Source organism: Rana temporaria, chromosome 2, assembly GCF_905171775.1.
Source record: "Rana temporaria chromosome 2, aRanTem1.1, whole genome shotgun sequence".
In the NCBI taxonomy this organism is placed as follows: Eukaryota; Metazoa; Chordata; class Amphibia; order Anura; family Ranidae; genus Rana; species Rana temporaria.
The window spans coordinates 422,906,789-422,919,715 of record NC_053490.1 but is presented as its reverse complement, the minus strand read 5'-3'; the positions used below and the strand labels follow the sequence as shown (position 1 = coordinate 422,919,715).

Here is a 12,927-nt window from a genome sequence, read left to right as displayed (position 1 = left end):
GGGAAGGAGTAACATCAACCCTCTGCAAGATCAACAACATCCAACATTGGCCTTACACAGGCATACTCTGATTCGCTAAACAGAGATCCTGTACCATCTGAGCATTTGAAAATATATATATTATATATACATATATGGGACTGCTGTTTTTGGGGAGAAGCTCCACTTTAAAGAAACCGCTCCACTCACTTGATCCCGTTAAGCTGTAAAGACCAACTGATGAACAAAAGCCTCCTCTAGCCTAATGGGAAATCCATTTATATGGGGTTCCACTTCTAGATAACAGATTTGCTTAAAAAAGTCAGTGTACTAAAAATATTTGTAGCAAATAACTGTATTTCTGATGAATAAACTGTATACAATGTACACCTACTTATATTTACAAGTGTAATCTATCTATAGAAATAACCTGAAATCATTCTTCTGCATTGAAATGTGACCTAAATATGTGAACAACTGTGTTCATATGTATAACATGTGCCACACCACCTACAGATGAGTCACTCGTGTTTATGTTCTCAGGTTTGATGTAAAAGTAATGATAGCTCAGATTTGATTATTAGCCCACACATATGCATTTGACATTGTTTGCCTATGTGCCAGAGCTTTTGAAGCTGTTATACTGTAAGAAGACAGAGAATATAAATAAAATTGTGATGCCGCGTACACACGTTCGGAATTTCCGATGAAAAAAGTCAGATGGTCTTTTTTCATCGGAAATTCCGGTCGTGTGTGGGCCCCATCAGACTTTTTTTACATGTTTTATTTTTTTCCGATGGAGAAAAAAATTCCTATCATCTATGTGCAACTCCGACGGAGAAAAAACCCATGCATGCTCAGAATCAAGTCGACGCATGCTCGCAAGCATTGAAATTCATTTTTCTCGGCTCGTCGTAGGGTTTTACTTCACCGCGTTTTGGATGTTCGGAATTCGGTCTGACAGTGTGTATGCAAGACAGCTTGAACGGAATTCCGACGAAAAAATCCATCGGATTTTAGGGGCCATTCGGAAATTCCGATTGTGTGTAGGGGGCATAAGTTTTACTATTTTGACTTTTAGATGTAAAGGTCTGTTTGTATCATTTCCTTTATTCTTTCAAACAGAAATTCAGTCCTTGGCTTGTTTTTGTTGTTTTATTAGGGGATGATAACTTGGATGGGGTAGGGAATTATAGGATACCCAACTTAAAAAACATGGAGAACAAGGGACAACTTCTTCCCTATTTACAAAGAATCTGCTTCTTCCTTCCTTCCTTCTTTCCTTCCTTCCTTCCTCTATGTACAGTACCTATTGATCACTCCAGGGTAATTACCGTATTTTCCGGTGTATAAGGTGACCGGGCATATAAGACTACCCCTTAATTTTATAGTTTTTTTAAGAGTTTTTGCATGTACGCACCGTATAAGACGACCCCCCCCCCTTCCAAAGCTTCATATTTCTTCCTTCTTGTGGTTGTAAACGTTGCCAGAGGCTAGGTAGAAGCAACTTCAGCTGTGGGACTACAAGGCTCAGCGCCATGCTGTCTCTTCACAGGGGGAGGCTTTGTGGGAGAGTGTGCAGGTAACATGGCAGACCTCTTATCTCTATCAGAGGGAGAGCAGTCCAGATGAGGTTGTTGCTGCTCTGTCTCCTCTATGTCAGATACCTGATCGTGATGTGGATCAGACACAGGCAGTGAGCTCGGCGGCAGGACGTCTCTGTCCCGATCGGTGACATTTTGGTCCGGAAGCTGTGGGGGCTGCATGTAGTAAGTAGCCTGCATGTTCCTGATGATCGGGAGCTGCCGTGGGTCATGATCCGGGGGATGAACAGTGTCGATATCCCCTGTTCTAGGGGAGAGGAGCTTGGGTGGGCAGCTGGATGGCTTTGTGTAGCTCTGTGGGGGAGCGGAACTCCGGGATTAAGCAGCCCTATTCAATTGCAACCAGACCACGCCCCCCGCAATGTATTACCGCACATCCAGCGGCCGTCTGAGGGACTGACCCGGCGTATAAGACGACCCTTGCTTTTTGGCTGTTTTTTTTTTGTGTAAAAAGTCATCTTATACGCCGGAAAATACGGTAACAGTCTCTTTGTTCAGCAATTAACAGTCTCTTTGTTCAGCAACAGATCACATAAGTAAACAAGTTATAGTGGCCCTAAATCACTACTAGATGTCTTCAAACATCAAAACATTAGTAACCGGATGCAGTTCAATACAACACATAAAAAATACAAATAGGTGGGATAGAACCAGCTCATAGGGTAGCAGAAATTGAAGCCATGCTCTTTATTACAGACCATGTGGACAATGCTATGTCAGTGAGTAAAGCTGGTCATATCCTGTTGCTGACTAGCAGTGTGGCGAAGAGTTAACAGCAGTGACAATTAGACATGTGCATTAGTTTTCGCCTGAATTTCAGGTATTTTCGTTATCGTTTTAACAAACGATAACGAAAGCACAGAAAATGAAACCCGAAAGATCGGACATAAACAAAATGCTTTATTTTCGTTTTCATTGCGGTCGAATGTGCCTAACCTTAACTCTATTAGTCCAATATTATTCTACATAAAGAGAAAAGATTCGACATTGAGAGAAAAGATTCGACATTATAGAGACATTAAGAAGAGTCGACATAGAGAGAAAAGATTTGACATAGAGAGACATGAAGATTCGACGAAGTAGCTAAAAACATACGATCGCAGCAAGCGGATATTTATGGTGAAATGCTCTGCCCATAGGCTATAGAAGAATTCTAATATTGGTTGACTAGTAATAATGATTAATAAATATATAATTATTATTAGTCATACAACATTAGAATTCTTCTATAGTCGACCTTAATTGATTTGGATTTTCGGACGAATGCATTTATTTTACGAAAAACTAAATTAATAAAAACGAATTTCGGGAGTTACTAAATACATTTATTTTTTGGACGAAAAGGAAATTCCTAAACAAAATATTTCAGTATGCACATGTCTAGTGACAATGTGATAACCCTCTTCTTCAGCTTTATGAAAATGCAACTCTGTTGTCCTAGTCTCTACACATGGTTACAAAGCTGCAGCATTAGCATTGCCGCCCTTTTAGAAGAAGTACATTTTACTGGTAGGATTACCAGGCATGCACTTTGATTGCAAGAGGAACTAAATAGGTGGAATGGGTAGAGGAAATGAAGGCCCTTCGAACCTTCTTTTATGGAAAGGAAGCCTTGACTGCTGGAAGCATGACATCACTGTGGGCGTGAACCTAAAAGGGAAGTTAAGTGTCTTCCTTAGGATTATAGCTATAAAGACCTGAGGTGATTCAGTGGAGCCTGAAGGCTACGCTGGGGCACATCCAACTGCTCTGAGGAGAATCAGCTGTCACACAAGTTGACCACCCTCCCGCCCGTTGTGATGTTTTGTCACAGCTTTATTGGTGCTTTTGACCTTGCCAGCAATTAATGTTGCTTTATGGGATATGCCCTTAAGTTAAATTCTAGGGGTCAGTCTTATGCCTGTCTGGCACTGAAAGGGGTGGCGGCAGGACTCTAAAACTGTCTGAGTTCATGTTTTTGGGTGCTCACAGTAAAACTTTGACTGGCATTGTTGTTTGATACATTTGGAAAGTTGTTACATTTGAAAAGTTCAATAACGCTGTGGCCTTGCCCTATTTCCAATTTAATCAACTTTTGTCTTTTTGGGGGGCAAGGTATTCGTTTGCTAGTTGGTCATAAATAAGCTTCTTAATACTTGTGTAGCATGGAGGAACCAACCGCAATGTTAAACGATGATTCTGAGAAATGTTCTGCAGTGTGCTCTTCATTAAATATTAATGTGCATCCTCGAAGTTGAGGGAATTGGTAGAGGTGTGATGTATTGTAAAATAGTAAAGTGGACTAAGAGACGTAGAGTGGTATATGTCCTTGAATAAAATAAGGAGGGTTGTGAGGAGATGTGGTGGCAGAGAAAGGAAAGAGAACTTTATCCCTCCCCCTACTTTTTTCCCCTCTATTTTCTTGGTTTGGGGCTGGTTTTTATACAGAGTGATCCTAAGGACGTTCATACTTGGGATTCTAAAGCCTCATACACAGGATCGGACTTCCATCGGACAAATCTGTGGAGTTTTGTCCAAATACTATTCAAAAATGAAATGCCACAGACTGCCTTTATTCCTCTGGTCTTCTACCATGCAGCCTCCTCTCCAACTGTCTCTACCACTCATGTGCACAAGTAAAAAAGCCCAAGAAGGGAATTCATTGCACACCAAAATGTATTTTATAAAAAGAGAAAACTATATACAGTGCCTTGAAAAACTATTCATACCCCTTGACATTTTGTCATGTTACAACTAAAAACATGTATTGTATTGGGATTTTATGTGATAGACCAACACAAAGTGGCACATAATTGTGATGTGGAAGGAAAATGATAAATAACAAATAAATATGTGAAAAGTGTGGCGTGCATTTGTATTCAGCCCCCCTGAGTCAATACTTTGTAGAACCATCTTTCACTGCAATTACATCTACAAGTCTTTTTGGATTTCTAAACCCTGGAGCAGTGAGGCGGCTATAGCAGGGCTCATAATGGGAGATCGCCATGCTGCAGGTGAGCAGGGGGTCCTGTGTAAGATCACTTTACAGATTTTTTTGTAAAGGTGAACTTGCCCTTTAAAGTCTACAAAATACTTGAGACTGGGGCGGAGGTTCACCTTCCAGCAAGACAACAACCCTAAACATACAGTCAGAGCTACAATGGAATGGTTTAGATTTGGGTTGTCCCGATACTAGTATCGGTATCGGGACCGATACTGAGCATTTGCACGAGTACTTGTACTCGCGCAAATGCTCCCGATGCTTCACCGATACTTTTTTTTTCTTCCTCCTGAGAGGGGGCGGAGAGCGGTCGGAGAGGAGACTGAGAGGGGGCAGAGAGGGGGCAGAGAGGAGGCAGAGAGAAGAGCAGTCCTCGGGTATGTAAAACATGTCACTGGAGAGGAGAGCTGCCGCCGCCGTCTAGTTGATCGGAGCTCAGAGAACATAACAGCTTTCATTTGAATAGCTGTGTGTTCCCCGCCACGCGTCATATATAGCCCCTCCCCCTAGTCCGGGCACTTTGATAGACAGATCACCCGTCCCAAGATTGGACGGGTGATCTGTCTATCAAAGTGCCCGGACAAGGGGGAGGGGCTATATATGATGACGCGCGGCAGGGAACACACAGCTATCAAAATGAAAGCCGCTATGTTCCCCGAGCACCGATCAACTAGGCGGGGGGGGGGGAGACCTACACAAAGCTGAATGTTGGGACATGGCTGCATGGGGAGACACACAGCTGCATTTGGGGAGACACACGGCTGCATTTGGGGAGACACACGGCTGCATTTGGGGAGACACACGGCTGCATTTGGGGAGACACACGGCTGCATTTTTAAAAAAGTATCGGTAATCGGTATCAGCGAGTACATGAAAAAAAGTATCGGTACTTGTACTCGCTCCTAAAAAAGTGGTATCGGGACATCCCTAGTTTAGATCAAAGCATATTCTTGTGTTAGTATGGCCCAGTCAAATTCCAGACCTAAATCCAATTGAGAATCTGTGGCAAGACTTGGAAATTGCAGTTCACAGACGCTCTCCATCCAATCTGACAGAGCTTGAGCAATTTATTTTGCAAGGAAGAATGGGCAAAAATGTCACTCTCTAGATGTGCAAAGCTGGTAGAGATATCCCCAAATCCCCACACGATCGGAAATTCCAATCGTGTGTACGCGGCATAAGACTCTTGAAATTTGCAGCCTGCACTGTCTGATAGCCCTGAAAACATTTAAAATGGGTGCTGTGGCAGCATCTAATCCATGCCTCAACTAATAAAAATCAGAAATGCGCTTGAACTGGAGTAGTATTGAATCATATACGTATTCCTCTTACCCATTTACTTTTTATGTTTCTTGTGTGCAGGTGGAGGAAGGCTGGTGGGAGGGAGTTCTCCATGGAAAGACCGGAATGTTCCCTTCCAATTTTATTAAGGATATTGGGTCCGAAACAGAAATTGGGGCAAATTTTGAAGATCATCAGATAAAGCAAGGTAAGACAATCCTTTTAGATGTGTACTAAAACATTTCATATATTATTATGAAAATACACAGGTAATGAAATTGCTTTAAGCATTCATATTAATAGCTTTTACACTGAAATACTTTAAATCACCAATACGTTCTGTACTTTCAAAGTTGTCAATACTAGTGAATTATGACACCCACTCATCCTTTTGTCAGTAAAAAAGATATTTATTATTTTCGCCCCTCCCCAGATACCTTCCTTTATCCGGCATTTTATTATATCCTGACTCAAAAATCATCCGTGTTGGCCTTGCTTGTGCAATAACTTTCCATAGACTTGTATAAGGCCATCTCTGGCATTTGGACACAGCCCTTTAGAGGTCTTTACTTGGTGGTACCCAGGGCCGCCATCAGGGGGGTACAGGCAGTACACCTGTAAGGGGCCCGGATGGCAACCCCCCCCCTTTTTTTTTTGGGGGAAGGGGTCTGGAGGTCCCCGGATGGCAACCCCCCCCCCCCTTTTATTTTATTTATTTTTTATAAAAAAAATAGAAATGTGTATATATATATGTGTGTGTGTGTATATATATATATATATATATATATATATATTTTTTTTTATTATTATTAAAGGGACCCATGTGGCAACCCCCCTTTTTTATAAATGTTTTTTTTTTTTTTATATATATATATTTTTTTTTATTAAAGGGCCCAGAGGTCCCCAGGGCCCTGGATGGCAACCCCCCTTTTTTTATAAAATTTACAATATACAAATTTTTTTTTTTCTTTTTTTTTTCTTTTATATATTTATTTATATATATATATATATATATATATATATATATATATATATATATATATATATATATTTTTATTATTTTTTTTTATTAAAGGGCCCAGAGATCCCCCTTTTTTTTTATAAAAAAAAAATATTTTTTATATATTTTTTTATTTTATTTTTTATTTGAGGGCCCAGAGGTTTCTTTTTTTTTCTTTATTTTTAAAAAAGCCAAGAGGTCCCCAGGGGCCTGGAGGTCCCCATGGTCCGGGATGACAACCCCTTTTTTTTATTTATTTTTTTTAATAAAGGGCCCTAGATGGCAACCTCCCTTTTATTTATATATATATATATATATTTTTTTTTATTTATTTATTATTTATTATTAAAGGGCCCAGTGGTCCCCAGGGCCCCGGATTGCTACCCCCCCCCTTTTTTATATATTTTAATTTTCTCAATTAGTGGCGGCACCCCCCCCCCCCCCGCGCTTCTCAATTTCAGGTGACAGCAGGGGGCCCATGCCTGAAGCTGTGTAAGGGGCCCCATAATTCCTGATGGCTGCCCTGGTGCTACCTATTGGACTTTTAAAATATTCCACCTTCAATCCAAACTATGGCTAAATATTGCAAGATGCTTTCATATGAAGCATTTAGGACTCTTTCACACGGAGCGGATCCGTAATTGATCCGCTCCGTTAGCCCGTCTGGCTCAGCGGGGATTCCTCCGTAAATCCCCGCTGAGCTGTCGGCGGACAGGGCGGTCCCCGCACACTGTGCAGAGACCGCCCTGTCTCTCCTCCGCTCTCCCCTATGGGGAATCGGATGAATACGGACCGTGTGAAAAATAGGGTTTTCTTCCGTCCGAAAAACCGGATCTTTGCGGACGCGGATGGTTGCGGACGTTAGCGGATGCATCATCCGCTAACGTCTGCAATCCCATAGGGATACATTACAAATCCGTAAACGGACTTGTAATAAACTGACAGTTTGTCCGTATGTGTGAAAGGGCCCTTAGGCTAGCTTCTCATCAGTTCACTTCTATAACACATGTGCGTTGATGTGCATTTTGGACTCACATTAATATGTGTTGCATTCTGGGAGCCCACTCATTGGAATAACTAAATTGGCCAGCTGGGTTTCTTACTTGGAAGGCTGAGGGAAGTCCCATGCAAAGTTGCAATAGGTTGGCGGGGAGAGCTGGATTCTCCAGGCACTTCTGATGTGATCAGAGAAATACCAGCAACAAAATAATCCCATTTATCGCTTTATTGAAATTGCCTTATTTCAGTAACTAGTTATAATGCATTTAGGACCACATAGGGTTTATGACTGTAGCTACAATTGGGAAAGCGGCTAGATATTGCGCGTCAACGAAATGTCTTCAGTAAATTGATTCTGTGGATCAATGTGTTGCTGGTGGGTCTTTGACGGCTGTTCACGAGTAAAATAATACAAAGCCTTGCAAAACTATTGAAAGTACTACAGGTGGTTTTCATGTACTACTTCTTGATTTTCTGTGAATGTAATGTGGTATTATATTTGTACCTCAAGATTACGGATTTCTACTTAAAGAGCACATGCCAATGCCATGTAAAAGTATCTGTTTTTAATATATTACAAATAGTTAAGAATATTTGGCATATAGATCCTGTTCTGCATGTTTATTTTTTTTTTGTAAATTCCTTATTTATACAAGACACTGACAGACAGAACAAGGGCAATGAGCTTGCAGTCAAGGCACCATACAAAAATATATGACTCAGATATAACAAAATGTTTTCAGAGGAGCTAAAAAAAGATCGAACTTTACTGGCAAAGCAAGGAGCACACAAAGGTTTATAAACATATAAATTGTATTAAAATATATAGTATTAAAAAGCATTTCCAAGATGGCTTGATAAAAACAAACCAACATAGTATTTGCTGCACGTATAAGCAATTGGTTATCTATGAAAAGTACAATATCATGCACTACAGGGCTAAGTTGCCAAATCTTGAACATATATGTATTCTCCTAATGGGTCAACATGTTTCTCATTTAAGCTTCATCAGGACCCATGAAGAAGGTGATGATAACTATATAGAAAACAAAGCGTAAAACATAGTTATATCAGGCATATGCGTAAACATGTTATGGCTTGGATCAGACACATGTAAGAGCTGCGCTTTTTTGCCCCTGCACAGGCAACGCCTCAAAAAACTTTCTGGATGGGCACCGGGACATCAAGAGGGACCAACCGCATAGGGCAGTGTGAGGTAACAGTCCTTAATAGAAGAACAAATAAATGTGAGGCTATAGTGTGTGAGCATAAATATCCTTGAGTACAAGCAAAATGGCCCAGGCAAGCCAAACAAGCAAATGTCCCTCTCTTAATATGTGAGTACCTGAATGTATCTTTGCTCCCAATAGAAGGTAGTAGGAATGCAGTATATAGTAAGTACCACAATTTTGTTTTGTATGCTAGCTTGCTGGTTATTATACCTTTACCTGGGGTTCGGTCTCCTGTCCTCCCCCATTTTGTTTGTTGACATGTGGAATCAAGACCTTATGCACTTTCGAGGAAATTCCAAGCGCTGTGCAATACTGTGGACATTTCATGGTAACCATGTATCCAAGGATACTTGTGCTCACACACTATGTCCCCATGTTTGATTTTTCCTTTTATTAATGACTGTTACCTCATGCTGCCCTATATGATTGGTCCCTCTTGATGTAACAATGCCCGTCCAGGGAGGTTTTTGAAGCGTTGGCTGTTCACAGTCATAGAGGTGGGGCTTTACATCATGTGTCTGGTTCAAGCCATAATATGTTTACGCATATGCCTTTTGTAACTTTCTTTTACGCTTTGTTTTCTATATATTTATTATAACCTTCTTTATGAGTCCTAATGAAGCTTGAATGAGAAACGCATTGACCCATGATGAATATACTGGATGTATGTGTGTATATACGTTCAAGATTTGGCAACTTAGCCTTGTGGTGCATGATATTGTACTTTTCATACATTACATAACTACGGTAATTGCCTATACGCATATCAAATACTATGTTGGTTTGGTTTTATCAAGTTGTCTTGGAAATGCTTTTATACTAGATGTAATAAAAAATAAATAAATTATAAACCTTTTTGTGCTCCATGTTATGCCAGTAAAGTCCAACGTTTTTTTGGTTTCTATACTATTCGGATGTGGCAGTGAGTGCTTCTGTATAAAATGTTGTCATACATGACAGACAACCGTAAGTTTTCATCCTTGTGATTGTCATTGTATAAACCAACAATAGTTACCGTAGTTTCACCATTTTCGGCAGCGCAGTACTATACCCTCCTTTCTTCCTTTCTTTCATAAACCAACAATAGACATACATTCCATTCCATTTCATATTTAGACGTGTCTCCAGGGGGAGTAAGTGGAGGTAGCAGAGGGACAAGAAGAAGGGCGAGAGTAGTGTCAGGAAGTGGTGAAGTAAAAAAAACAGGCACTATACCACCACCACTCCACGAGAATCCTTATTTCCTGTTTTCAGGATCAGGGACTAATATTCCTGATCATAAAAATGAAGTCTATCCAATAGAACCATGTTTGCTTTAGTTTTTCATCGCTAGGATACATAAGTTTGGTTAGATCCTCCATGTTCCTAATTTCCGTAACCGTTGAAGACTCTTGCCTCCATAGATATCCCATAGATATGGGATACTTGGTGTGGCCTCCTGTTCGCCCTTTAATTAAACTGTCCTGAGAAAAAAATATAGAGACTTCTATCGTTGAAATGCTAGTTGCTAGGCTACAGTACCTTCTAAATCGCTGAGATGGAACACGCATGCTGATCAGGAAGTCAGAACTCCTGATCTGCATAGTTGTTTCGGATCAGTGCTTACGCCATTGGATCAGCATTCCAGTCAGACAGCTAGCATCTTAAGGAGAGGTTAACGATTTAGAGCCTCATATTCTCTCATGAGTCATTATAATATTATTTCATAAATTACATTTTAAATGTCTCTGTATCTCCACCCTATGGTCATAAGCAGTATTTCCACTCGTAATAATTAGTGATTGCAGCGTTGAATAAGAAATAAGAACATCCCTCCATGGCCACCCAAGTGCAATGTGAAATCTGATGTACAGTATATACAAATGTTATCTTTTTGTTAAGTTGTAAAAACAACCAAGGGTAATAGCTAGAAAGACCCCCTGCCTGCACCAGACCTGATTAGTAGTATTTCACTTTACTGCTAGGCCCCTTTCACACAGACAGATAGAATGGTGCTTTTAGCTGCGGATTTTCTAGTTTTCTACCGCAGCTAAAAGCACACCATGCTTTCCTATGGCCCCATTCACACACCGTGTTTAGCTGCGATTTCGTTACATGTGGTTTGGTTCGAATAGAAAAAATAGAATTGAATGAGTCCAGGTGCGATTTAGCGCAGCTATATGCACTTAACCGCAGGTAATCGCAGTCTTTTGTGTCAACTGCGGATAGCACGAGAGAAAATAAAAAGAACAGGAAGCACATCATAATCAAAAAAAAATAAAAAGGGTGGCTATGGGAATGACTACCGCAGCTAAACGCGGCCGCACGTAAACGCAATGTACAAATGCAGCTAATCGCAGTGCCTGGAACCTTGAACTTCACAGAACATTTAACTGCGGCAAAACAGACGTCCGTGTGAAAGGAGCCCTAGAAGCAGAAACCCTCTTAATTCTTTTTGTATAAGATATATAGAAGTTCAGAGGCCACTGTAATCTCATGTTTGATGTGGATTACTGCAGTTGCACATGGCTTTGTGTTATATTAAATAGGCCTGAAAGGGAATTCCTAACAAAGAGAGCACTAAGCCATGAACCTACAGTCTTAATTCATTTTATGCAAGACAAAATTAAAATATCTGTTCCTTAATAAAACATTTTTTTAAATTTTCTTAAAATATATAGTAATCTTCACCTTTTAAAAGCACTCAAACCGCTTTGCCACAGTTTAATAAATTGAATGCATCAGAACACTGTGTTTGAGGTCTGTTAAACAGTGCTCTGTCTTCCTTTCTGCTAGAGGTCTCTGACCCTATTTAAAAAACATGCCTTACATTTTTATTAAAGGGACGTGTTTCCCTAGCTGTGTTAACCCTGCAGCTTTTACTAGGAAGCGCTTAACTCTGCTTTTATTATGAGCTTAAAACATTATTTTTCCAAGGCTGCTCTTCAACATCAGAGCATGACCTGACTGGAAGTGTGTCTCACAGCACAGCTTGCCACCAGTCCACCACTAGCAAACTGATAAGCAACATCTAGTAATTGTTTTCCTGTATTTCAAATAGTTCAGAGTGAAGACATCTCTACTTATCAGTCTGGCCCTTTTAGCACATTTGTACTTTCTGTATGCCGTAGTACACTTCAGGGTTGGGGCTCCCTGTTCATTCACAAACTGAAGTATTGTAAACACAGGGAGGGATTAGTTCCAGTAATTGTGCTACTCCTGCTACTCTGGGCCCCCCGTTGAACTTATGGTACCTGGGCCTCGTACACAAGGGCAGGTGCTACCATCCGATTTAACGGCCCTGACACACTTCAAATAAACGATTGTACTGTCTAAAGCAGGGGTCTCAAACGGGTGGCCCTCCAGCTGTTGCAGGAATACAAGGCCCACCATGCCTCTGCCTGAGGGAGTCATGCTTGTAACTGTGAGCCCTGCAATACCTCATGGGACTTTTCGCAACAGCTGGGGGGCCACCAGTTTGAGACCCCTGGTCTAACGCTTTTTTGACTTTTTTTGACATTTTAGGTAGGATAATACAATCCAATATGTAAGCTTTCGGTGGCAGGGTCTTTGCAGTGGTAGTTTCCCCCAAAGAGTGTAGACAGAAAGAGGCCTTTACCCAAAGATTTCCAACCAATAACCAGCCATGTAACTCAATTTTTACCCTAACCCTTGTTGTAACTCCAACCCCCACACTAATCCTCATAGCCCCAACTTTCATGCTAACCCTTCTTATAAGTCCAGCCTTCACACTAACAATCTTTGTAACCCCAAGCGCCACACACATTCTTGGTCTCATGCTAGCACTTCTTATAACCCCCCAAACTATACACCAAGCCTTCTTATAACTCTTAGAGCCTATTCACACAGGGG

The 12,927-nt window shown here is 40.8% G+C and overlaps 1 protein-coding gene across 1 annotated transcript in view; it reads left to right on the top strand.

The window, feature by feature from the left end:
• SH3KBP1 (SH3 domain containing kinase binding protein 1) overlaps positions 1-12,927 on the top strand; it is a 513,710-nt gene that overhangs the window by 268,663 nt on the left and 232,120 nt on the right. The window contains 1 exon segment of the mRNA XM_040338226.1: positions 5,926-6,052. Within this exon segment, the coding sequence (XP_040194160.1) occupies positions 5,926-6,052 (127 nt within the window).